A 26,031-nucleotide genomic window follows, 5' to 3' on the forward strand; every position below is an offset into this window, starting at 1 on the left:
AGGGTCCCAACTTTGTCCGCTCGGGGTCATAGACGAAAAGTATGTGCGCGGCGACACCGTAAGGGGCAGCCCAAAGGCGTCACCTGAGGGTCCCTACGCGCCCAGTGGGGGGCCCCAGGTCCCCCGCACCGGTGGGGCAGCGGGGACACGGGCAGTTGCCCTGACCCCCCGCGCCCGTCCTTAAAACATACTGGGTGCCCAGCGCCCGGTCCACTCTACTCTACTTTACTCTACTACCCTGCACAGTGACAGAGCGTTTGCCCCATGTGCTAGGCTGCTGGAGATCACGTTGCCATTGTTGTTGTATCTACAGCTCTAGTGTCGCCACACACACACCCTTAGATCACCCCCAATTGGAAGTGTCGAGTGTTATCCTCCTGGACCAGCATTAGCAGCTGAGAATTAGCCTTCCGGGCCCGCGCGGCCATGGCTACCGGGGGCTCGGCCGCGGGCGGCCGGATCACAGCCAGCGCGGGCACCAACTTGATCGGGCAGCACTCACACGACAGGAACCAGGATGCCACTATCTACGTGGGAAACTTGGACCCTCAGGTGGGCTACGGGCTGCCCGCCACTCTGGATGCGGCATCTGCAGCAGCGTGCGCAGTTTGCAGCAGCAACAGCAGCCGTCTCGCCTCGCCTGCAATGACACGCTCCGCCTGTTCACAACCAATACGTGTTGCGGCAACAAGCCATGGCTTGTGCATCGCCCTGGATTTGTGCAGTTGACAGAGGAGCTGGTTTGGGAGCTGTTCACCCAAGTGGGGCCAGTCGGTGCGCTGCTGTGGTGGGGTGTGCAGCGGGGAGAGGCGCGCTGCTGCTGTGCGCACGCTGCGCAAAAGCTCGCGCCCACAATGAGCTGGCGTGGCGCCTGCTTCGAAATGAGTGGTATGTAGCTCGATCGTTGACTTGTGTCGGCAGCACTGCCCTTGCCCTTGCTCCAGCACCCTATGCCAGCCTCACCCACGCACCTGAGAAGAAAACGCACATCTGCTGCCTCCTGCCAAACGGCACCCACGTTTAGTCAACGTGTACCTGCCCAAGGACCGCGTGACGAATGCCCACCAGGGCTACGGGTTCGTGGAGTTTCGAGGAGAAGAGGACGCCGATTATGTGAGCCGGCCTGCTGAAGGGGGCGCAGCAGGGTTGACGCTGCAGGCCTGGGGGCGCCGCGGAATCTTGGCGTGGCGGCAGAGGATGTGTCAGGGGGATGTTCTGCGCAGCAGCAGGGCCCTTGCAACTTTGGATGGAGCGTGGAGGCCGCGCGTACACCTATCTTATGATAGTTGCCGCCGGCAGCTGTGAGAGCGCCACCAGCTGGCAACAGCGTGCGGGACGGTCGTCACATCTGCGGGCGTTGGAATAATTGCAGTGCTAGCACAGTGGAGGCCGGCAGCTGCAAGGCAGGCATGCAACTCTGGCGGTGTCTATATCTTGTGGGCGCTCCATGCTGCCAGCTGGTTGCAGAATTGCTTCTTGGCCGTATTGCTGTGTTGCCCTTGAGCATGCACTGCCACCACGCTTGCAGCCAAATTGAAACCGTCTTTTTTGCGCCCCGTTCTCTTTTTCTCCCCGTTCTCTCTTTTTCTGCAAACATTCATATATACCCGCGTGGGTGTGCCCACACACACACACACACACACACACACACACACACACACACATGCACGCACCCGATGCCCCTCCTCCCCCAGTCCATCAAAATCCTGAACATGGTCAAGCTGTACGGCAAGCCCATCCGCGTCAACAAGTCCTCTCAGGACAAGAACTCCAACGAGGTCGGGGCCAACCTGTTCGTGGGCAACCTGGACCCGGAGGTTGACGAGAAGGTGAGCGGGCGGGGCGTTGGGCAGCGGAGGGCGCGCACTTGCAGCTGCGGGACGGCAACGAGCAGGAGTGCGCACGGTGGGAAAACGAGGAGGGGTGCAAAGGGGGGAGTGGGGCCGCGGACGAGTTGTTGTCTCAAGCGTCGTTGCTGCCCGTCCTGACAGGCACCCACTCCATGGAGAGGGCTGAACATGGAACGCCTCAGCCTTCCAGCACCATACCCATTCCTGGACGGCTCCGACGACCCCACCATCCCCGCCCCCCCCCCTCCAGCTCCTGTACGACACCTTCAGCGCGTTTGGCGTGATCGTCAACACCCCCAAGATCATGCGCGACCCCGACACCGGCGTCAGCAAAGGCTTTGGGTTTGTGAGCTACGACTGCTTCGAGGCCAGCGACGCCGCGATAGAGGCCATGAACGGGCAGTTTCTGTGCAACCGCGCCATCGCGGTGTCGTACGCATATAAGAAGGAGTCCAAGGGTGGGCGTTGGCGGCGCGGAGGGTGGGGGGACGGCGCTTGCAGGGGTCGCGAGGTGCAGCAGAGACTGCAGGTGGTGTCTTTTTGGGGGGGGTCATGCGTGTGTGTTTGTGTGGGGCCTGTGTGCGTGTGCAGATGCTGATGCTGCCAGCGTGTTTGTGCGCCCATGTGTGTGTGCGTGTGTTCGTGCATGCCTGGAGAGTTGCGGTGCACGCCAATTGCACTTTCACTAAAACCTTCCCACCTTGCTTCGAACCCGCCGCTTTGATTTACAGGCGAGCGCCACGGCACGCCGGCCGAGCGGCTCCTGGCGGCGCAGAAACGCGCCAAGCAGGCCGCCCAGAGCCGCCCCCACACCATGTTTGCGTCCGGCCCCCGCCAGCAGCCGCAGCAGCACCTCGCAGACGGCGGCGGCCCGCCGCCGCCACAGGCGCCCGCGCCCGCGCAGCCGCCCGCCGTGCCTGGCTTCGCCGCGGGCCCGCCTCCCATGGCGCCGCATGGCATGCCGCCGCCGGGCATGCCGCCGCCGGGGATGCCGCCGCCGGGCGCGGTGAGCTGTCGATCACCGCCGGGGCTCTTGCGCTGGGCGAGGCTGCGGCAGGAGTGCGGGGCGCAGCTGCAAGTTCAAGTTGCGTTGTTCCTCCCCACCGTGCTTGTGAGCCCTCTCTGGCACAGGGCCAATAGGGTTCATGCCACCTGACCTGCTACGCGCCGCTCCTCCTGAGGCCTGTTTCCCCTCCGCCCTTCCCATCTCCCCACCGCAGCCGGGCTGGATGCAGGGGCCGCCGCCGCCCGGCATGTTCCCGCCGCCCGGCATGCCGCCGCCGCCCATGTACTACGGGGGGCCGCCGCCGGGCATGCCGCCGCCGCCGGGCCACATGGGCCCCATGGGGGGCATGCCGCCGCCGGGGATGCACCGGCCGGGGATGCCGCCGGGGATGCCGCCGCCGCCGAGCATGCAGCAGTGGGGCCGGCCGTTCTTGCCGCCGGGTGAGTGTGCGAAGCGTGTCTGATCTTTCTGCCTTGGTTTGCAAAGTTCGGCTGCAAGTAGGCGTTGGGAAGGGCACTTGGCCATTGCACTTGGGTATGACATTGTGCCAAACAGTGTTCATGGCTGCTGTTGCACCTCAGGTCGGGCCACTGAATCTCTGCATCTCACACTCAACGTATTGTTCTCCTTGCCTCCCCCCAAAACCGCGCAGGCATGCCGCCGCCCCCGGGCCCCTTTGGCCCAATGGGGGGCATGCCGCCGCCGGGGATGCCGCCGCCGCAGGGGGGGATGGGACCTATGCAGGGGCGGCCTGGCCCCCCGCCGCCGCCAGGGATGGCGCCGCCGCCCCCGCCGCCGCAGCAGCAGCAGCAGGATGGCCCTCCGCCGCCTCCACAGCAGCAGCAGGCACCCCCGCCGCCGCCACCCCAGTGACTTTTGCACATGTGCTTTGTGACTTTGACCGTGGGTTCTGGTTTGACCGCTGTGTTGCTGTGCTTGTGTAACCCCCATCCGATCCGTTCCATTTTGTGTTTTTAGACGGTTCCTGTAGAACCTTTACTCCCATACTGTGCAGCAATGGATGATTTCTCAACCATGAGACTAAACCCATACACGTCCATCTGCAAAAAAAAGAAAGCGTCACCACCAGCCTCAGCAAAGCCCCTCGGCAGCGACACAAACAGAGCCTAGCAAAAGTATGGCAAAGCCTCAACTGGATTGCTAGCAGCCAGCGGGGACGGCACCCTTACGCAGACCACCACTGTTATCGGGCGCCGGCTCGCCTGGCGCGTTTGCGCGGCGCCGCACCTGCGTTGGGCACAGTGGAAGGGGACCGGGTCGGCGATGACAATGTTTGTAGGTGCATCAAAGTATAGTCTACGGGCAGCGAACGGCAGCCGGACGTGGGCGCTTGGACCAAATTTGAGCCCGCTACATGCAGCCAGCATTGCCATGAGCGACCCCCACCGACGCCAGGCGCGTGCCCGCCTAGCCTCTTCACCAGTCTCCGCACCTGTGCCTGCAGCCTCCTGAGCACCTGCGCCGCCACCCTCAGGCGTCCCGCCTGATTCCTCATCAGTGCCCTCGGCCTGCCCGGCGCGCTGGCCCCGCTTCCTGCCCGCCGCAGCCGGCGCCCTGCCGCCGCTCCCACCGGTGCATTTCCTCTTCGCTCCCGTCCCTGTGCTCACGCTGCTCTCCGCCGCCACAATTGCGCGACGCCTCGAGGCGCTCGGCGCCGCGACGCGCTCGCCTTCCGCTGCCTCATCCTGCTGCTGCCAGCCTCGCCGCGGGCCGCGCTGGCTGCCGCCCGCCAGCTCATGCAAAGGCTGTGGCTGCTGCAGGTCCTCGTGCTGGGTGGTTTCTAGGTTCTGCTGCTGTGCTGCAAATGCTGCCGCGTGCTGCTGACGTGGCACAAGTGAAGGCTGGACGTGCGCTGGAGGGGCATGCTGCAGCAGATGCCATGGGATGCTGCCCAACAGGTGGGGCTGAGGCACTTGCTGGTGCCAGGTTGGCTGTACCTGCGGCTGCTGCTGCTGCGCAGCTCCACGTGCTGCCAATGGCAGCTGGACCAGGCCGGCAGCAGGCACACTGCTGCCCGGCCCTGCCTGTTGCTTGCGCCCACCACGCAGGTCCACGGCCGCCTCCTGTTGCGGGGGTGGGTGTGCCGGTAGCTGCTGCAGGTGGGCACTGCCGGACTGCACCAAAGCCAGCGGCTGCATGCCGAGCGCCATGCCGGTGGCAACACCCGTCGCGCCGTGGGGCCAACTGGGGCAGTGCTCTGCACAGGCCTTCTGCGGTGTGTCATGCCATGTATGGGAGCCATGTCACCATCAGTAGAGATGTCTGGTGATTTGAAAATAGCATATTTGGGGCCTGAAACACCCGCACATATGATACTCGTGTGTCCCTGGCAGCAATCATTGTTGAACATCCAAGATCCTGCAGCCCTTGCAGAGCACAACCCTGTCGAAAGTGTGTGTGCCTACAAACCGGCTTCACCTGGCGCATCGCCTCCCTGAGGGCCCTGACCTCCGCAACCAGCTCCCTGTGCGCGCGCCCCGCCTCGTGCAGCCGCCACCACGCAAACGCCGCCGCGCCGAGCAGCACCAGCCCGCGCACCGCCCACGCCGCGTGCAGGGCGGCGGCCCCGCGGAGCGCGCACAGGCCGAGGGCGCTTTCCAATGCAAAGCCAGCCAAGGTGATGCCTATGAGACCGAGCTTAATGTCGACCTGACCCACAAAGAGCAGCGGAAGTGCAATAGCCGCGGCCCAGAAAACGAGGTCCCGCGCTGCGATGTGGCGCGCGGAGAGGCGCTCGAGGACGGTCGAGGCCGAGGATTGGGCGCCGAGGATGAGATCCATGAGGCGTCGCATGTCCGAGGTTCTGTCCAGCAGTCCCTCGGATGCATTGAGGAGCTTCGCCTGCGCGGCGTGAAGGGGGAGTGCTAGGTGAGCGCGTGGTGGCCAGTAGTGTGGCCCAGCAGGCAAAGGTTGCGGTGCATCAATTGTATTGCAAGCTGATACTGGACAGAGCCGGCTCTCGTTGCAGGACATAAAGTTCCGATCGCTGCTGCGCCAGCAAGCGGGCCCCGCCGGTCGCCCGCGCGCCTGGAAAGCCTCGTAGCGGCCCTGACGCTCGGCCAGCGCCCGGCCCCCCTGCGCCAGCGCCTCCCACTGCGCCTCCGCGTCGCGCGTGTGGGCGGCGTGGCGCTCGACCAAGTTGTCGAGGCCCACCACAGCCGCGCCCTGCAGGCTGATGATGTCGTCCTGCAGCATGGAAATTTTGTGAAGCGTGGGGCAACAACACGCTGATGGGCAGCCAGGAGATGCATGTTTGCTAGCATCCTTCTCTCTGCAAATTGTACAGGAAGCCAAAATGACCCGAGTGGAGAGTGACGATATTCCTGTGAGTGAAGCTGAGGCTGCAAAACCCCCTGAGTAAACCGCTGTCACAGCCGCAGACCCGTACGAAGCCGAGCCGATCCGCCACCGCCCAAGCTGCAGGGCCGCCCACCGACAGCTGCAGCGACTGGGCCATGGCCTTTGACAGGTCCTCTGTGCGCGAGATGAGCGCATCAACGCCTTCTGCCCCCTTGGCCGCCTGCGTGTACGTCTCCTCCTGAAGCTCCTGGTGGATGTTTTTGGACGCAAGCAGGTGCAGAGGGTAGCAACAAGCGCGGATTCTGCCAAGGCGGTGCACTTAACAGCTATGACAGCGGTGGCGAGGCTGTGAAGTGGCACAGCAGAAGGGATTACTGCCTTGCTTGGAGGCAAAAACAGCCCTGCGTCCTTGCTCGCATTTTCCTGCAGCATTCGCAGACGCCGGACAGCCATCTCCTCACCTGCAGCCGCCCAAGCTGCGTCTGCGCCCCCTCCAGGCGCTCCTGCTGGTCCTCCAGCTGCCTGCTGATGGCGGCAAGCGTCGCGTTTGCGGCGCGGCTGCCGGCGGCCATGTCGTTCACCATGCGGGCCGTGAGCTCCTGGAACCGCTGGTTCTGGAGGAACAGGCACATGCTGCTTGGAGGGAACGAAGGAGTTGCAGGTGCGGGTTTGTTTTATTCGCAACGGCTGCTTCTTCTGTTGCAAGTAGAAATCAGACCTGAAGAACGTGGGTTGCATGCCCTTGCAGGCAATAGGGGTTCAGCAGCACAGCAGACGCGCCCCAGCACAAATGACACCACATCAAGCGTTCACGTACCAACCGACCCCTCCCCGCCGGGCCGCAACTGTACTGCTGTGGACGCGCGCACGCCATCGCGCACCTGTGCACGTTGCCAAGGAACACTGCGTACTCAGTGTTGGTCCTTGCATCCATGCTTGACAGGCAGGCCTTGATGCCGCGGCTGCGGTTGCAGGTGAACGGCGTGTCCCGTGTGGTACGCTGCTGGCAGGTGACGAAGTGGACCGCCAGCCAGGCGCGCTGCTCATCGCCCATCGAGTTGCACTCGACACGCAGCTCCTGAAGCAAGATAGCAGCGGCCGCGGTGGGAGTGCAGCGCTGGCTCCCAGGTGGTGCGTAGAGAGAACTTTGTTGCTCCATGATGCGGTGGCGGACCCACAAGCAGGGCTGAAAAGCGGGCAGCGAAAAGGTGGCCACTCACCTGCACAGCACGTGTGTAGCAGTCGGTGCCGAGCAGATGCTGCAGCCAGCTTTCCTGCCCCGCACGCTGATCTGCATCGCGAAAGTGCTCTGCAGTGGATGGGCACGGATTCACAGGGGGGGGGCACGTCGTTGTTGCATGCGCCAGCACGACGACCCGCTGCAAATCCTCGGACGTGCTGCATCCTTGGATCCGATCGAAACTGGCTGGGTGCTGCCCCTTGGCAGGCGAGGCCATTGCATCAGGCTGCTTAATACCTGATGCCCCCATTACGCCCCGGCCGCTCACGCATGCCGCGCTCCTCCAGCGCCGCTGGCACCGCCTCGAACGCGACTGCCGCGCCAGCGAGGCGCGCCGCTGCCGTGCACAGAACGGCCGCTAGCAACAGCCACAAATTCATTTTTAATTGGAAGGGTTCTTCGCCGACTTCATTCGACGCTCGCTAAGCGTTGGCCGACAAAGATTTACGGTCGCGCTTCGCGCGTTGAATATCAGCACGTCACGTGTGTCAACGGCAAAAGCTGATGTAACACAGATTGGTACATAAATATAGTGTTAATGGCACCCAACGCAAAGGCTAGCCGCCTGCCGCCGGATTTTGCGTCTGCCTAGCCTCGGACTGAGGTGGATGCCCAAGGGCCATGGAGCAAAAAGTATGCATCATGATGTGAATCGGTTTAGCAGGTCGACGCAAGAATTTCACGATTTTGCAAACTTGGCTGAGCACAGCGCCGTATAATATTGGGTGAAAGCGGCCTGCGGACCGTACTCTCTGCTGCTGCCTGCGGTCGGTCACACGGCTGAACTCCCTGTGAGCCATCTCTTGCAGCTGTGCATGCGTGAGGCCTTGCATATTTCTGTCAACAATGTGGCAGGCTTGGGATGTTTCTGAAATACTGTCTATATCTACCTCAGCTACCTCTTTCTTGATCTTTATACCGGGAACATGCCGGCAGTAGCGAGTGTGTGCCAAGTAGCGCAGTACTTGCTGTACACAAAGAGAGTGGTGTATCCCTGGCCGTACCCGTTCCACAAGACTCGTATCACCATTCACCTCAAGTGTTTGCTACATGAGTTCTTACCCTCTTTGAAGCAGGTGACGCATGTAGCTGCCCCTAGCGGACTGGGCTGGCAAGAAGGTTGCTGCTCAAGTAACAGCGTGCTTGGCTGCCATGCTGGCGCTGTAGTGTGGCGAAACACTGATCAACTGCACAGGCTGAGTACTCATACTCGCATCTCCACACACACTGCGTGCATTCCGGCGTGTTCATGCAGCGCGATCTGAGATCCGATCGGGTTCCGTATGTATGCACACGACACACTCACACGGATTCGCGGCGTTTGAAATGGATGTCTGCCAAATTCAGATCACGCTGTGGTTGATGTGTGGGTCGAACCACAGCAGGGCCGGCTGGCTCATGTGCATCAAGCGCCCCGGCCAAGTTGCGCGCTCAGCGTGGGGCAGCGTGTCCACACCTCACAGCCTCCAACAGCCCAAATGACTGAATTATTTTGTTTCAAAGGTGCGACGACTAGCGGCAGGTGCATGGGGACCGCAGTGGCACGGGGCTTTCAGCGTGGGGCCAGCATTGCTGAGTGGTGACGATTGCAGCAGTGCACAAGCATCCATGTGCTGCCCCAACGCGCCACAAATCCTCCTGAACTGATATCAGGGTGCAACGAGTTTACATGAAGATCCATTAATCGGCCTCATGCACAAGTCGTGAGTGGCCATGTGTCCCTCTCAAGCAGCCTAAGCATTTGCTGCAGCGACGTGCACTCCGGCAGGCAGGCTCCATTACCACACCTGCATTGCTTGTCGTTTGCAGCTTGCATGCTTGCAATGTGGCGCATGCACAGCCAAGCTGTGTTGCGCAGTTTGTGGGGGCCCGACAGGCTGTAACTCCCGCCCTTAGATTTGGGGCTACCCCTGGGATATCAGTGATGGCCACTGACAAGCAACTGACTGGACAGAACAGCGTTATTTGGTGTTTGTTGGCCATCATTTCCACAGATAGATGGATCTTTTTTGCGTCGCTTGCACGTGGCCAGCAGCTTGCCCATTCATCACCCGTACATGCAACCTTGATACACCATCACTGGCAAATGAGGGGCCACTGCTCTGCAGCCCCAGCGGCCGCCTCCTGGCGGGGGGGCGCACGCCCACTCATTTTACGGCACCATGTGGGCCTCCGCGCCACCACAGGGGCGCGCACCCAGCGCCTGCTCGCCGCGGCCGCGCTGCCGGACGTGCAGGAACCGCCGGCTCTGGAGGCGTCCAAGGAGGCGAACTCAACCATCGAGGTTGGTGTTATCGCATGTACGATCGCTGCCTTGCACAGTGCCTTGCCCAAACGCAGGCACAGATTCGTGCAAGCTGTTGCTTCTAGCGTCAATCTGCTCCGCCATTGAGCAAGACAGCTTTCCAAAGCACGGCGCTCTTCCCTGGCTTTGGCTTCTACGTGGCTGTCAACAACCTCGGAACGTGGTGCTTGATCCTCTTATTGGGCCGTCTGCAACTGCCCCCGTCACATGCATCCCCCCACCTCGTGAACCTCGCCTGGCCTTCCGACATCCGACATCCCCAGGAGCTGCCTGCATGGTGCGAGGAGGAGGGCCTCCTGCATGGCATCTACTCCTTCACGCACCTGCCGGCCCCATCCAGCCAGGATCCGAGGACCGCAAAGGCTCTCTCCGACGTCCTGCGGCGCTTCCTCGCTCACCATGCGGTGCGGCCGCGACACTTGGGTGGGGGCAACAGCCTGGATCAGGGCGGCGTGCTGTTGCAGTCCAGATGTGTGCTGAGGAGCTCCTGGACTGCGTGTGGTTGACGTGCTGACTGTCCTGACCATAAAACCTGCAGCACCATACCTGTGAATCTCAGAAGACCACCCTTGAAACCACACACCTGTGCGTCTCTGCTCCCCTGCGCTCCGCCCTCGTGCCTGCCCCCTCAGGCCCACCCCAGCTTGTGCACGCCCGAGCTGTTGGCTGGCCTCCCAAAGCTGTCAGTGGCGGCCGAGCTGCTGGCCAGCGACCTCGCGTCCTTCCAGCCAGACTACGGCTGCCTCCTGCTGGCACTGCCGCCAGCGCCCACGTGCACGCCCGCCGCCGCAGCTTGCGGCGGCAACGCGCCGCTGCTGCCGGGGCCGGTGGTCGGGGTCGGGGAGCTGCACCTGCACTTGGTGTGCTTGGACGGCTGGCGTTTTGAAGTGCACAGGTGGGTGCTCGTCTAAAAGTATATCCATAAATGCAACAGGCACACGCATTGATGCGACCATTCTCCCCAGATTGTCTGCTCCTGCTGATGCCACAGCATTGACTCAGGACCGCACAATCTCACTAAACCTCGCGCAAATCGTGCCCCACACTGCTGTCGAAGCGCAGCTTCCTTGGCGGTTCCACCCACACCGCATCGGCCGACGACCATGCCCTTGCGTTCGTGGGCGCCGTCGCGGCCTCAGATCTGGAACCCCTGATCAGGGCCTGGCGTGACATAATGCAGGAGGCAAAGATAAAGAAAAGGAAGAGAGACTCAAACAGCAGGGCCCATCAGCACACACCGGCGTTTGCGCTGGCGGCGCTGCAGCGCGCTCTGGCAAGAATGCAAGGAGCAGCGGTGGCCGGTGACGGCGGCGGAGAGGCTCAGCCGGAGGTCCATGCGCGAGGCGGCACCACAGACGGTGAGTGAGCAGTAGCTCATGCGGGAGGACTGCAGGATGCGGGACAGCACGTCGTACGTGTATGCGGATTGGTGGCAGGACCAACCGCTTGTGTACGCCTGTCCTGCAGCTCAATGCTGGTGACTGCGAACACATCTGCTGGCCCTAGAGGGCTCAATGCCGCTCCACCTCTCTGCCCGTGCCGCCTTTCGTCCCTGCGCGGCAGTGGGCACACACACGGGGTCGCACCAGCGCAACACCTGCTGGCCGCTTGTCTCACAGGGGCTCAAGGTGAGTGGGGTTAGGGCCTCATGACATCATGCAGGGGATAGGGTGTAGCAGTCTCTCATGCGTGTACCCCGCCTCTCCTGCAGTCAGCGGCCTACGCAAAAGCCACCGCTGTCCCCTTGAGCCAATCAGCTGCAACTCCCAGACTCCAGCCTGCTCGATCCACAGTCAGCAATGGGTGTTTGTCATTGCCCCACACTGCCCCTACTTCCAAACCCCCCTCTGTCTCTCCGCTGGTTACCTTAGGCCCTGCTGACCCTCAACGGGGCCCAGGACCCCCAGCTGCTCCACCACCAGGCCCTGGCGCACCTCCACGCCTGGCTCGCCGCCCGCCAGGCCGAGCTGCTGCGCCCAGACACTGCAGTGCCCGCCACGGTCAACGCGGTCATGACCATGATCTCTGCGGCAACAGGAGCCGCCGAGCAGCTGGCAGACGACAGCCGCTCCATCGCGCCGATCGAGGCGGCGCTGGAAGGCGCGAGGGCGGCGCTTGAGCGCGCCGTGCAGGGCCGAGCTCTGCGGGAGGCGGAGCAGTTTGATCTGCCGCCCGCCGGCCGCTGGCCAGCGCACGTGGAGCTGCCGCACGGCGTGCTCCCGCCGCCGGCTGAGGCCAGGAGCGACGCGTCCGGCCTCGCTGCGGCGCGCGCGCGCGCGGCGCGCGCCCTGGGGTCGCAGCCGCTGCTGCGAGAGGGGTGCACCTTTGTCCAGGCCCTGGTGGTTGTCAAATACAGCAGCCTCTGGGCGTCGAACGACGAGGACGGCGCCGTTTCCGACGCGGCGCTGCAGCACCGCATGCGCCTGGTAGAGCGGCATGTGTTCCCGCGCATGGTGGCGCTGCAGACCGGCGGCGGCGGCGCTGCCGATGGGCTGGGCGGCGTGCCTGAGGCGTTGGCGCTGTCTGAGCTGGCGGATGCTTACTGGCAAGACCTGCACGCCCTCTTGGGGCGGCCGGCCGCGGTCGCGGCTTCCATGCGGGTTGAAATCCAGAGCCGCGGCGTGCTGATGGTGGGCAGCCACGAGCCTTTGCCAGCACTCATGCAGCAACCGACGGCCCATGCAGCGCCGCATTTCCACCTCAGCTGGCTCGCCTTGCTTGGTTGCAGGCCTACCCACTCCACCTGACATTTTGCATATTTCCCTGTAGGCAAGAGGGCCGGCCACCGACTGACGAATCTCACGCCGCCGCCAACCCATCTTCCCGTCGCCACCTGTCTAGGCTTGGTGCGCCTATTGCCTGCTGCATGCCGACGCAGCTGCAGAGCACACCCTTCTGACGCGCTACGGTGTGGCCCTGGATTACAGGGAGCTGCAGCACCTGGTGCTGGGGGACCGCCTCGCGCAGGACGCGGCCCTGGCGGCGGCCGGCTACCTCTCGCAGCGGGAGCGGCGGGGGCGCGAGGCGTTCTGCCTGCGCAGCGGCTGTGATGCGACCTTCGAGCTGGCGGAGGAGTTTGGGCTGTGAGCGGCGGGGCTTTCTTGTTTGCTGGGTTTGTGTGGCATTCTGAGTCCTGCACATGGCCCTGCTTATGGTCAAATCCTGTTGAAGCCGTAAATGTTTTGAGCCACATGCAGCTGCAGGCCTGGGTCCCACCTGGAGGCGTTGTACTGCCTGCCTGCCGCACACGAACCAACAAGACTTGCCGCCCCGCCTTGGCGTCTTCCTCCAGGGGCTGCCAGGAGCTGCTCAGCAAGTACGCTGCCCACCAGGCAGCAGCCGAGGCCCGCGTCAGCGCCCACTGGTCCAAGGTGCAGGGCAAGCAGAGGCGGGCCGCCCAGCTGCGCGTCAAGCTGGCGCGCCTCGAGCAGGAGCTGCAGGTGCTGTCATCACAGCTGGCTGACGCCACTGCAAGCCGCGACGCTCACTTATACGGCACCTGGGAGTACAAGAGCGCAGGGGTCAGCGTCGAGAGCGCTGACCGCCGGGTCCGCAGCAAGCGTAGCGAGGTCAAGGCCACTGAAAATGCGCTGACGGAGGAGCTCAAGCCTCCGCGTTCTGTCGTGCAGCCGCTGCCGCGCAACCCTAAGAAGGCGCTGCGGTGGCTGTTTTGGCTGCACATGGGGGAAGCCGCGCCGCGGCTGCGCTGCCTTGCTCGCGCGGCTTTTGCGGCGCAGCAGCTGCTGGTGTGGCCCTGCGGCGCCGACACCAAGGAAGCCCTTAAGGTTTGTGGCATGCTGCTTTCCCTGATGTGCCCGGGCATCCCTGTGCGGTCGGCAATGTGCATGGCCGGTCTGGACCTCTATCATAGTGCCAAATCTGTTATGTAGTATCCGTGGTGGATGCCGCCTCCGGCTGCAGGTGCCGGACTACCCCTTGTCGCTGACGAAGGTGAGTAAAGCAAATCTGGCAACACCGCCCCTGCATGGATTGGAGCATTCGAATACAACTGCCCGCACGTCCACGCACTCACATGTCCATGCACTTGCACGCGCACATTCACATATGCACGTGCACGTGCACAAGCTAGTGCACACACACATACACACAGACACACACGTGCGTGCTCGCGTGCGCACGCATACGCCCACGCACGCACGCATGCACGCACGCACGCCCAGGCACATACGCACGCACGCATGCATGCAAGCACGCATGCACGCATGCACGCATGCACAAACGCATGCACACCGCACATTTAAACATGCACATCTGCTGCTCATCCTCCTGCATCCCGCAGCACTACAACACTCACCAGACCAATGCCTACGGCGACACAACCTTTGATTTCCCTGGCACTGATGGCGACGTTCTGCTGGTGTCCCGCAGCGAAGTCCCAGACCGATCAACCATCAGGCCGTCCACCATTGATCACATGCACTCCCGCGAGGATGGCATTTGGTACCCAGACTCACTGGCGCCTGAAATGGCTTGGAACGGCATCCCAGAGGTATCCAAGAGCAACAGCGGCTTTGCGGTGCCGTTCAACCCCTTTGCGCCTCTCAAGGACGGACGCGCGCTGGTGCTGGCCTACACAGAGCAGCTTCTGCCAGGTGAGAGCACGCATGTCAGAAATCATGTCATGAGGCTTTTTTGTCATGTCACACAAATTGTGTCTTGCAGAGGCAGGGGGTTGTTTGACTTGCTTGACCCATGCCAACTGTGACAAACACCCTGGACCTGATGCTCAACCAGTAGACTTCCACCTGCAAAACTCTTGCGCACTCGCGCTTTCTCAAACCCCAGCCTGTTTTGCACTCCCCAAATCACGTGTTCCCACTGAAAGTAGTCTGATCCCATCACCGATCTTTTCCCCCAAACAGGCGACCATCAGCTGCAGCGCTACATGGACTGCACAGCATTTCACGCCATCCCCCATGAGCGCGGAAACGTGGCCATCGCGGCGCCAGGTGATCAAGCCACGCTGCGCTGCTGCAAACACCGCCCTTTGCAGCTGTGCTGTTGTCATCTGGACTGTGAGCATTTCAAGAGGGTTGTATATAGACACGGAAGCCGAACTCCTGTTCATCTTCTACCAAACGTAAGCCATCAGTCTGTGCCAGCCACCTACAGCCCAGCCCAACTCCACTCACCTTTATCGCGGCCTCGCCCTCTTTCCTTCCCTCAAACCTTTCTGCTCCGGCCCCCCCCCCCGGCCTGCGGCGCAGACGAGCGCCCTGCCTGGCTGTCTAAGCCGGCGCTCCATATCCTGGCCGGCCTGCCCTACCCCCATGCCCAGCTGCACCGCCTGGCGGCCGCCTGTACGAGCGCGAGCTTCCGCTTGGCGCCCCCGTGGTGCGGACGCTGGTGCGACAGGCGGTGTACCACCTGGGGGAGCTTCAGGGCGCCGGGGCGGGACGGCCAGCTGCCCGGGTGTGGCGCGACGGCTGGGAGGGGGACACCCTTCCTGCGCTGTTCGAGGTGAGGCACTGCATTTGATTCGCTCTCGCATGCAGACGACCTCGGGTGTATCCAGCTCGCTGTAGAGCCAAGGGTCACACCAAGTGCATGTCTTCAAACAGCAGCCGAATATTGAGAGGGCTGTGCTCCTGAAGGAGCTCTTGCAGTACATACAGTTGGGAGCTCAAACTGCCCTGCCTGCCGCTTTCTCTGCGCAAATGCCCTCGCTGCCCCTCACCCCGGGTGTGCAGGAGCTGTCATCCCTGGCGGACCACCTGTCAGACACGCCCAGGGAGCAAGAGGCCGTCGCACTGCTGGGAGAGGTGGGTCTGAGTCACATCACACCAGGTGGCCGAGGCAGGGGTGCGGCCTGAGACCTGGTCGAGACTGGGCCGAGGCTTGCATGGTGTCCAAGTCAGGGTTTTGAATTCAGGGCCCACCAGTGTCAGATGCGCGAGTCCAAAGTGTCTCACTGAGCGCCTTTTCCTCCATAGTTTGCATCATTCTTCGCGAGTGGCTTTGCCGAGCCGCGCTGCAGTGACGGTGTTGTTGGGGTCTCAATAACGCGACCACCTTGTGCCTCGGACTCACCAACGTGCAGCTGGCGGCCCACCTGTCGGAGCACATCCCGAGGTTCCGCGCGCTCGCGCGCCAGTTCGCGCGCATGACGGCCGCCGTCGCCAACGAGCTGGACTCCCAACTGGAGGCTCTGCGGGGCGCCGCCGGGGCCTCAACGGCAGCCGCCGGTGCCGGCGTCGCGGGGGCGGCGGGCGGCGCATCGAGCGGCAGTGGCGCAGGGGCCGAGGCGGCGGTGGCCGCGATTGTGAAGAAGCAGCTGCTGTGGCGGGCGATGGCGATCAGGTGCCACGCCATGGGGGAGCTGACGGGCGAGGACGCGGCTGAGATGGTTGAGCTCATGGTGAGTGTGGGGCTTGGTCAGGTATACTATTGGATGCACGAGGTGTGAGTGATCTGGGGTGGGGTGGCGCCGTGCTTGGAACCCAGGGTGAGGTGGCAGGTTCGTCAGGTTGGAGGTTGCTCGCCAGCAGAAGCCCTTGTTTGGGTGCCATGCTTCCCAGCTATTCTGCACCACCAACAGCCCCGGCTCTCGACTTCCGAGTGTGCGCCTGACCGGGCTCACCTCCCTTGAATCTGAACCACCAACTGGAACACCGCGACTGTCCCAAGCCTCACGCACTCCTGCCGAGCCCTTGGGCCACCCCAGCAGCCAGCCCATGCAAGCGCCCGGGTGGCCCCTGCCCTGCCGCTGGACCCTCGCACCACCCAAACCCTTCCAGGTCTTGATCAACCACGGGTTCGTGTTCCAAGATGACCCCGCAGTCCGCGAGCAGCTCAGCTCCGCCGTCGCCGGCGCTCGACAGGCCGCCGCCGCGCGCGCCCCCGGGCTCGCCGCCGCCGCGCGCCGCGCGCAGTCGCGCGTGCTGACGGCGGCGGTGCGGCGCGTGCTGGCGCGCGTACCGGACGGCCTGGACTGGCGGCAGCACGCGAGTCTGGCGGGGCTGACGAGCTTCGAGGCGGAGGGCAGGGACGAGCAGGGGGCGGAGCACCTGTACTCAATCAACATCGTGAGTGGTTCATGACCTCTTTGAATCCATATGTTTGTGGCCGACGTGCTATGAGTGTGCCCACAAGTCAGGCCGTCTCAACGTGCGAACTAATTTTTGGAATTCTTGCAGTCAGGGTGCCAACTCAGCACGGCTGATGAGGCCAGGAATTCGCCGGTCGCCACAAAACATCAATCATGAATCATGACAACGTCGTACTTCAAAAGCCTCCACTGCCTGCATCACTCCCTTGCCACGATCGTGCACCGCCTGCTCTCTCCCCGCCCCCCCAAGGTGACGGGCGTCGTCCTGTTCGACGGTGCTCCCCCCAACCGCCTGCCCGCTGACATCACCGGACACCCCCTGTACCGCCGCACGTTTGGGGACACAAACTTTGAGGTGAGTGCGCGGGTCGTGCAATCCCGCCGCTTGTGCCACAACAACTGTGCTGACAGTTGGCCAGCTGGAAAAGCGCTGTCGCGCTTGCTTGCAGCCCCCTGCATGGGGCGGTGCTCGGGATGGCTCCCTGGGATCCATCCTCATCGCCCCAGGATCCGTCTGTTACTCTTTGAGTCTGGCAATCAGTAGACTCCACGCTTTCTTATCATTGCCACTCTAAAACCCTGGCGTGACTCCCCGCCTCTCCCGCACCCCCGTCCTGGTGCCACCTCTGCCCCTGGCATAAATCCCCTTCGTCCTGGTTCCACCTCCATCTCCAGCATAAATCCCATCCTCTCCTGCACGTCGTCCTCATTATGGAACGCACATGCCAACCCCCACCACCCCCAGGTCTTCAGGACCAACCAGGGTCTCCTCCAGACCGCCCGCCCCGCCGGCGGCCGCTTCTACGACTTCCTCATGGGCTCCTCCGGCCGCCTGGTCGTCACAGAGCGCCACCAGGGCCGCGCACTGGAGCTCCTCGACGCGGGGCAGGACCACGCCTGCGCCGGCTGGGGCGAGGCGCTACCGCAGCGCCTGCGGAAGCTGCACTCGCACTGGCTGTGGCGCGGCGGTCGCGGCGGCGATGATGACGTCATCGAGATTCGCCCGCTCAGCTTCCTGCAGCGCGACGTCCACTTCGTCGTCCGCTGCACCACCGCCTCCGCCGACGCCGCCGGCTCCGGCACGGACGGCGGCGCGGGGCAGCGGCGCGCGTACGACTGCCGCCGCGTGCCGCCCCACCTGCGGGCGCGCCCCTGGCACGAGCTGCTGGCGCCCCCAGCCGTTCGCGCCGGCGGCGACGGTGACACGGCTTCTGAGCAGCTGCCAGACCAGCTGGTGCTGACCGCCGACGACGCCGTGCTGCGCGTGCTGTCAAAGTATGAAGACCCCCGCTTCATCCACGTCCACCGCCCCGCGGGCCCTGCGGCTCAGGGCATAGCAGGCTACCTGCTGCGCTACGAGCTCCCTCGCTTTGCCCTCGAGTTTGAGCTTTGCGGGCCCGACGGCGCGCTCCGGTCGCTGCAGCGCCGCGGGTACGTCCTCGCCGCGCGACAGCAGCTGGCGGACGCGGTCGCAGCGCCCGGCGACGGCGTCACCGGCGTGGTCGATTACACGCTCCCGGGGTTCAGCCGGTACCTCGTCCTGGAAAACGGCGGCGGTGGCAGCGGCGCGGAGCGGTTGGTGGAGGTGCCGGCCGGCAAGGTGGCGCTCCTCGAGGGCGGGGGCGCCACCGTTGAGGTGGACGGCTCCAGCGGCGCGGGGCTCAGGGTGAGGCTGGGTGCATGCAGGGGTGCGGTGTGCGGGGCGGGGTGCACAGCCTGTCGCCCAGCGCCCCACTTGGTGTAATCTACGCTCGCCGCCCTGCTTCTTGATAGTCTGGACATTCTGTGCTGGTGCTGCCCCCACGTATCCGCCGTTGCCTCCCTGCCAACACATCATCAAAGCAACGGTCCACCACCATCATCATCCCTTAACTCATATACATGAACCCCTCTTCGACCTTAATCCTTTGCCCTCAATCCTTCCCCGAACCTCCATCCTCCAACCTCCTCCCAGAGCTACGCCTACAGCGTCCACCACCGCCTCGGCGACCTGCGCGCCAGCAGCATCCCGGCCCGGCTGCAGCTGGCGGCGCTGTACGCGGCCACATCCACGCTGCTACCGGAGCCCGGCAGTCAGATGACTGGGGCGCAGGTCGCGCTGCAGCTCGTACGCTGGGTGAGGAGGGTCACATACACGCGCGTGCACGTACGCACGCACGCGCGCACACACACACACACACACACACACACACACACACACACACACACACACACACACACACACACACACACATGTATATGAATTGCCCCTGGCTGCTAGCTGCTGTGCAGGCATGGGCTTCTCAGCCCTGTTCCAGGCTTGCCTTGGGGCGATTGCCTTGCGCGCCTTGGTTGCAAGGGTGGCCGCACTTGACAAAGCGAGCCTAGTGGGAACATGCCCCATGCTGTCACGCCCCTGAACCTCATATAAACGCCAGCTCCCCTCCTTCATTTTAGACCGTCTGTTTTAACCATGCAACAGAGCTGGCGCGACACCGCGCTGTCCCAAGAAGAGCTCCTCCACCTGCGCAGCGCCGCAGCCTTCGCCGGCCACCTGCTGCCCGCGCTGCCCCTCGCCTGCCACGAGCTCGAGGCGTCGGCGGCGCAGCTGTCATTCCTTGGCGCCGCGGTGCATGCGCACCCAGCAGGCGCGGGCGAGGCGGCTGAGCAGCAGCACGCGCTGGCGCCGAAGCAGCCCCATACCGACGCCGCGACTCAGTACTTGATAGAGTTGTCGGCGGGCGGCTGGTGGGGCGGCGCGAACCCGCGGGCGCTGCTGACGCCCGGCGAGGCGGCGCGCTTGCTGGGGGCGCGCGCCGCGCCGCAGGCGCCGCCCTCGGAGCTCTGGCCGCTGCGGCTGGGGCAGGCGCGCGTGGTCGACGTGCCAGAGTGTCCTGTACCGCTCGACGCAGTCGAGGCATATGAACAGGCGCTGCTTGGCCTGGTGCTGGTGCCTGCAGGTGGTTCTGCTGCAGCAGCTTCCGGGAAGCCGTACCCGTTAACGGATCCCGGCTCGGCGGCGCCGGACCGCCCACAGTGGCCATTTGGAGGGCGGCAGCAGCCGCCGCCGGCGGGGCGCGGCGGCGGCGCGGCGCGGCCCCTGGAGGCTGAGATGAGGTCTGAGCTGCGCGCAAGCTGGGACGAGCACCGCGGGCTCGTGGTGCCTGAGGAGGTCTCGGCCGGCTGCAGGGAGCGCGTGCGCGTGCTGCAGGCGCGTGGGGTGGGAGGCGGGGCGGGGGCGTGACGGCCCTGGGGGCCACCAACCCTGCCACTAGATAAAGGGCAGATGCGCCGCCTGGTAGCACAGCATAACTATCGACCAGCAACACAGTTTGGGGCGCGCCGTCTCCTTTCCCTTGCTATTCCCCCTTTGACATGCCCTCTTGCTGCCCTTCCAATGTTCTTTGCGGCATGGGGTGCCTGTTGGTCTGCGCCTTGCCACGCGCAGGGAGAGGTGCAGGCAAAGCGCTGTGAGGTGGAGCACTACCTCCTGGCATCCATTGACCATGTGCCGGCCGGTCAAACGCGCCACGCCGGCGCGCTGTTCAGGTGCTCCAGCTGATTATCTTGCGGCTGGGCCGCGCGCCTGGGCGCAGTCCAGGCTGGTGGACGGGACCCTGTGGTCTGTCGGCTGCTCCCCCCCTCGGCGCCACCGCTGCGTGCCGCACCCGCCTTGCCCCCGGCCCGCCATGTCGCCACGCCCAGGTGCACGCGCCTGGCGGGCGCCGCGCCGCATGCGAGCGCGGCCGACCTGATGCGCTTCGCGCTGGACCCGCCGCTGCTGTCGCGGTTCAACCCCTTCCTGTCTGACGCGTCGCGCGAGCGCCTGCTGGCCGCGTGCCGCCTGTGGCTGCAGGTGGGGTTCCAGACAAGGGCAGCTTCGCCAGAACGATACGTGCGCAGGCGGTTGTGGCGTGTTATGGGTCAGGCCAGGTTGAATTTGGGGGCACCGGTCTCGTCCCTCGCATGTTGGGGGGCCTGAAAAGCTTCCCGAGTTGATTGCCTAGTTGGGCAATCAACTCGCTCTATCCTAGGTTGTTAATCAATATCGGTTATGATCAATCTGATCAATCAAAGCCAAGGGCTTCTATACCGAATATTCAAGCACCTTGTCCACTCCCCTCAGCGCAGCCCACGCTCGCACTCGAAACGCCCTGCTGTCCCGGCCGCAGCTCTGCGTGCTTGAGGACCGCCTTGGGCGCCTGGTGGAGCTGGCGGCCAGTGATGACGACGGCCCCCTCGCGCTGGTGACTGATGTTTGTCATTCTGTCATCAACGTGCAGGCTGTGGGAGTCGTGCTCACAGGACTCCGCCGGCATTTGACGCGCCTTTCCGTGCTGAAGGCTGCTCAATTCGTACGGCCACACGTGGGGACATGATTGGCAGCAGTGAGAGTGGCTGCAAGCATCTATCCGTGTGAACCATGTGGTCCTCTTACTTGGTTGCTTTACAATGCAGGAGCTGCTGGTCAGCCGCGTGTGGGACCCTGCGGCCCACCCCGAGTGGCTCGTGTTTGAGGCTGAGGGTGGACTCCAGGCGCGTGCCGCCGCCGCAGCCGTCGCTGCTGCTGCTGCGTCTACTCCCCTTGCGGATACCGCTGCTGCCGCTGGCGCCGCCGCCGCTGCAGTTGCGCTGGCAATTTGCTGTACCTGTCAAATAGCAACTCAGCCGTGGCATGCCCGCTAATACACCCCTGCCGGCAATGCGCTGCCTGGATAATTGCCTGCACCTCCCTTTGCCCATCCGTCTTGATTATGCCGCCAAATTCTTCTAATCCCTCCCAACGTCAACCCTCATGAGCAGATTCGGCCTCGGCAGCACACTGTTGCACGCCACCTCATTAACAGCCTTGAGTCCGAGGCACGTCTGCGCTGCCCGGCCCGCCTGACCACGCTTCCGCTTTGCGAACGCCGCCGGCGTGCATCGACCTCGCTGCCCCGCCCACTTGACGCAGTATGAGACATCCTGTGCTGCCGCTTGCCACAAGCGTGTCATCAATCCCACAATCGTCACATCAACGACCCTGAGTTCGGCCCAACATTTCCAACTACACGTTGCCGCTTCTCTTCCCATCTCTTGCCCCAGGGCGGCGACCCCGGGGCCATTGTGCAGCTCAACATGGGGGAGGGCAAGACGCGCGTCATACTCCCCATGCTGGCACTCCACCTAGCTCAGCGGGGCGGCGGCCGCATTGTGAGCTACGCACGGCTGCATGCATTGCACATGGCATGCATGATTGGTTGGCCCTGCTGGGACGCTCAGCAATCAGTCGAAACCGGGCGCGTGCTTGGTCTGGCGCGCTTTATGGGGCGCGATGGAGCGGCGATGCGCATCTTCCCCCTGTCTGCTTGTTCACCAGCTGCCTAGACTGCCGGATCGCCTTCAGATGTTTGACTCACGCGCTTAACTTGTGCGCTCCATGTCCTCCCATCACCTGGCCGCAGGTGCGCCTCAACCTGCTGTCGCAGCTCCTGCCGGAGGCCTTTGATCACCTGCACCTCTACCTCACCGCCAGGTCAGCGGGGCCGCCCCTGGCACAGCAGCCTCAATGCCTGCATTTCCCGTTTCTGCCACCCCGCAATGCTTGCAGCCACCCCGCTTCGTTGTACCGCTGCTAAATAGCTGGCAATCGAGCGCCCCTTCCATCAAATTTGCAGCGCGCTGGGCCGCAAGCTGGCGGTGCTGCCGTTCAACCGGGACGTGCAGCTCACCGAGCTGCAGGCACGCACCATCGCGGCATGCGTGGCACACATGCGGCAGGTGCGTGCGCATGCGGGTGGGCAGGGGCCCTTTTTCAGCAAAACTTCTGAGGACCACACAGCATTGCTTGAGCTAGCTGGGTCTCTGAGCGCATGAGGGAGGTGAATGCCCGGACAATCCCCTAGCACAGCAGACTGATAGCTTCCAAGCCAAGCGTGGCGTAGTTGCACGCGGGGTTCAAGGTGACTTTGCTGTTTCCCTGTACCTCAGGCTCACTTTGACGTACCTCCGATTTCAATATGCTGGTGCCCACCCATCCCAACCTTGCCACATTGCAGGAGGGCGGCCTGCTGCTGGTGGCCCCCGAGTGGCGGCTCTCCCTCCTGCTCAAGCAGCGCGAGCTGTGGCACAGGGCAAGGGACAGCCACGACGAGGCGGCGGCGGCGACAGAGGAGGTGCTGGAAGCTGTGGGGCAGCTTCCCTATGTCGACCTGCTGGATGAGAGCGACGAGCTGCTGCGCCACAAGTGGGCGGGCGGCGCGCCGCTGTGTTTTATGGATGGGAGACAAACCTGCCCGGCCTTTGCCTGACCCGCCGAGCAGCCTTGGCCACTTGCCCGCACAACACTGCCAGGCCCGATCACGGGCTCTCCCAATCATCATCCAAGGCCCCAACCTCTGGACCACTGCAATTCCCCTGATCTGCCAAATCGAACGCCGCCCACTCATCTTGTTTGTTTGTTCCCAGCACTGCCAACCTGGCGTAAAGCATGCGTCAGGTTCCCTACCTGGCCAGTAAACATCCGCAGTGTTGTTTCTGCTGCAATAAATGTTACTCACCCATATGCCCTCGCCCTTCTGGCGGCACCCCCCTGCAATTCGAGCGCAGGTGGCAGCTGATCTACGCGTGGGGAAGCCCCCAGGACCTGCCCTCACGCTCAGAGCGCGTCTCCGCCGTCCTGGCCCTACTGCAGCTCGTGTCCAGCGACCTCGCACCCTCCGCCAACGGCACCCTGCCGCCAGGCTCCGCCGTGCTCGAGCCGGTCGCGGCCGAGAACGGCCGGAAGCCGCCGGGAAGCTACTCGGGGCTGAGGCTGATCTCCGGCGGCGAGCTGGCGGGGGCGCTGCCTGGAGTGTGCAGGGCGCTGGCAGAGGCGCTGCTGGCGCGCCCGCCATACGAGCTTCGGTGGCTGCGGGGCGTCGCAGGCAGCCTCAAGGCAAGCGCACAGCAGCTGCGCGTTGCAGTTCGTTGCTACGCTTGGTGGTGCAGATGCAGATTTCTTGGTCATGGCAAATCCGGATCTTTTGGTGTGCCAATGCAGATCTCTGTGAGACTTCCTGTCGTGGCAGACCAATCTGATACAAACCAGGCCAGGCGCTGACGCTCACGACGCTCACACCCCGGCTGCCCGCCCAGAGTGCCGTGCTGTCAGCCGTCACCGACGCCTCCGCGCCGATCGAGCAGCAGCTTGGCCGGGGCCACCTGGCGCGCCTGGAGCCCTACCAGCTGGCGCACCTGCTGGCGCTGCGGGGCATGCTGGCGGGGGAGTACGGCGTCCTGGCGCACGCGCTGCAGCGGCGGCACCTCGTCGATTACGGCGTCAACAGGTGGGTGCGGGCGAGACAGTTTCAAAGGCCTTTGCAAGGGATCCGTATTATTGAGTGTGTAAACAAGGTATGCTGAGTTCTGCATAGCGGCGCTTGGCGGCACAGGCGACATCTCCATCCTAATCATGCGGATGTGTCCTCCCTCCTGCCTTTCCTGAAACCTCCCCGGACCGCGCCCACACAGGCTTCCCTCGGCGCGCAAGCGGCTGGCGGTGCCGTTCCGCGCCGCCCAGACGCCCTCTGAGCGCGCCGAGTTTGCGCACCCGGACGTGGCCCTGCTGCTGACCGCGCTGTCCTACTTCCGGGATGGTGCGCGCGCGGTACTGAGAGACGGATCGAGGTCGAAAAACACAGGGAAACGAGACAAAAGGGTGCCAAGCCTGCACTTGCGCCCTTCTGGGCACCCCAGAGACAGAACATTTGCAGCAACAGAGGGCCAGCCTTGTGATCTTGAAGGCTGACCGGCTGTAGACCTGTGGTGTGTCCAGGGTGGCACCAGCAAGGCCTGCAACACTGGTTGCCCGCCGAGTGCTCCACGCCCCTCCTGCTGCCCACCCTCCCAGGCCTGACCAAGGCAGAGCTGAAGGAGGTGACAAGTGGCTGCCTTGCCCCCCCAAAAAACATGTCCCATTGATTGCAAACAATCACCGCACCCCCCTGCACGCTGCACCAGCGTTGCTCCTGTCGCGCCCAGTCTGACCCGAACCCCACCGCCGGCGGGGGTCGGCATGTGTTTTCGCCGCGCTCTCCCCTTAACCTCCTTGGATTTGCTCTCACGCAGCTGCGGTGCGCCGCCTGCCTCTCGCTATCCCGGCCTACCCGCAGGCGCTGGTGGTGCTGACCAGCCTGGGGCCGAGCGCCCAGGGCGAGGTGTACAGGGAGTGGCTAGACCTGTCAAAGCCCGACATCACTGAGGGTGAGTGGGCGCCCGCGGCAGGCGGGCCGGGGCGCGGCGCAGGCCGCGTGCACAACCAAACCTGCTGACGCTTGCCGTGCTGGGGGCGCGAGTTTCCTTGTTGTGATTGTGCTGATGTCTGCGGTGTCCTCATGTCGAAGAGGCTAGTGTCAAGGGAGAAGGCTCATTTGGTCAGGGTTCGATTCCTCATGGATAATGGCCACGTGTGCTGCCCCCACCATCTGCAGAGGAGCTGGCTGAAATCGACTCAGAGCTGAAGATTGACGTCAACTACGAGGTCCAGGCAAGCTGCCAGGATTTTGTCATTGCTAATAACCATTGACGAACTCTAGTTGTTGCTGCATTGAATCCTGCAGCCCTCCCAGGCGCGGGGTCGTCTCAGGCGTCCCCGTGCAAGCAGCTGCATCTTGGCAGTTGAGGTCCCGTGCCCTGCAATCTGTGGATCGACTCCCTGCCCGCTGTTTCCCCTGTGAAATCCATAGCTGGAGCGCCTGCACAAAGCTTTCAGCCACAACGTGGCAGCTGTGGGCTTTTGGCTGGCCTCCTGCGTCTTCAAGGCAGAGACGACACAGGTGGACTGGCTTGTGACTGCGACACAGCCGCAAGCTGCCGTGTACTGCAGTTGGTCCGTTGCGCCTGCCAGTGCAGCATTCTATCTGCAAAGTCGACGCAGCTGCACTGCTTTTCTGTCCAGCCTGCATTCCTAGAAGCGAGGCTCGCAACAGCACCATCCCACCTAGCCACAAGATCCTCCGCCCCGTCTCCTGCCCCTCACAATCTCACCCCCACAACCTCCTGATCCCCAGTATCCGGGTCGCCTGCGCGCCACCGCATGGCACCTTGCCGGCAACCCGCTGGGGCAAGTCGCCGGCTTCAGGTGCAGCGCTGGGTGCTGAATGGTCTTCCAGCAACAGCACCGCCGTGGAACGGCTTGCGCGCGCTGTGCTGGTTGGATGGATGGATGAGATGATCCAAAGTGACCCACACGCTGCCTTTGACAATGTCATCCACCACAGCATGTATGGGTGGGCCTGCCTG

The 26,031-nt window shown here is 63.7% G+C and overlaps 3 protein-coding genes across 3 annotated transcripts; 2 read left to right on the forward strand and 1 right to left on the reverse strand.

Annotated features, from left to right (window-relative positions):
* Window positions 1-426: 426 nt before the first annotated feature.
* MNEG_1658 (Splicing factor 3B subunit 4) lies at window positions 427-3,319 on the forward strand (the record flags this gene model as incomplete). The annotated part of the gene is made up of 7 exons (XM_014049859.1): window positions 427-552; window positions 726-774; window positions 1,025-1,113; window positions 1,695-1,829; window positions 2,101-2,308; window positions 2,582-2,856; window positions 3,071-3,319. The coding sequence occupies 7 exons, from the start codon at window positions 427-429 to the stop codon at window positions 3,317-3,319; spliced, it is 1,131 nt and encodes a 376-aa protein (XP_013905313.1).
* Window positions 3,320-5,515: 2,196 nt separating this feature from the next.
* On the reverse strand, window positions 5,516-7,336 carry MNEG_1659 (hypothetical protein; the record flags this gene model as incomplete). Its single annotated transcript, XM_014049860.1, has 5 exons — window positions 5,516-5,526; window positions 5,931-6,063; window positions 6,311-6,424; window positions 6,639-6,810; window positions 7,059-7,336. 5 exons carry the CDS (start codon window positions 7,334-7,336, stop codon window positions 5,516-5,518), a joined length of 708 nt encoding a protein of 235 aa, XP_013905314.1.
* A 1,559-nt stretch (window positions 7,337-8,895) lies between these two features.
* On the forward strand, window positions 8,896-25,315 carry MNEG_1660 (hypothetical protein; the record flags this gene model as incomplete). Its single annotated transcript, XM_014049861.1, has 34 exons — window positions 8,896-8,920; window positions 9,604-9,701; window positions 9,986-10,126; window positions 10,355-10,617; window positions 10,987-11,080; window positions 11,342-11,350; window positions 11,594-12,352; window positions 12,690-12,805; window positions 13,015-13,507; window positions 13,644-13,673; window positions 14,023-14,335; window positions 14,606-14,692; window positions 15,022-15,203; window positions 15,434-15,505; window positions 15,784-16,101; window positions 16,481-16,768; window positions 17,042-17,146; window positions 17,537-18,457; window positions 18,746-18,907; window positions 19,253-19,990; window positions 20,219-20,319; window positions 20,476-20,626; window positions 20,943-21,017; window positions 21,229-21,396; window positions 21,856-21,963; window positions 22,215-22,285; window positions 22,428-22,530; window positions 22,809-22,996; window positions 23,359-23,713; window positions 23,887-24,077; window positions 24,262-24,386; window positions 24,641-24,666; window positions 24,903-24,993; window positions 25,221-25,315. 34 exons carry the CDS (start codon window positions 8,896-8,898, stop codon window positions 25,313-25,315), a joined length of 7,062 nt encoding a protein of 2,353 aa, XP_013905315.1.
* Between the last annotated feature and the right edge of the window lie 716 nt (window positions 25,316-26,031).

The sequence above is a fragment of the Monoraphidium neglectum genome, assembly GCF_000611645.1.
Source record: "Monoraphidium neglectum strain SAG 48.87 unplaced genomic scaffold scaffold00172, whole genome shotgun sequence".
In the NCBI taxonomy this organism is placed as follows: Eukaryota; Viridiplantae; Chlorophyta; class Chlorophyceae; order Sphaeropleales; family Selenastraceae; genus Monoraphidium; species Monoraphidium neglectum.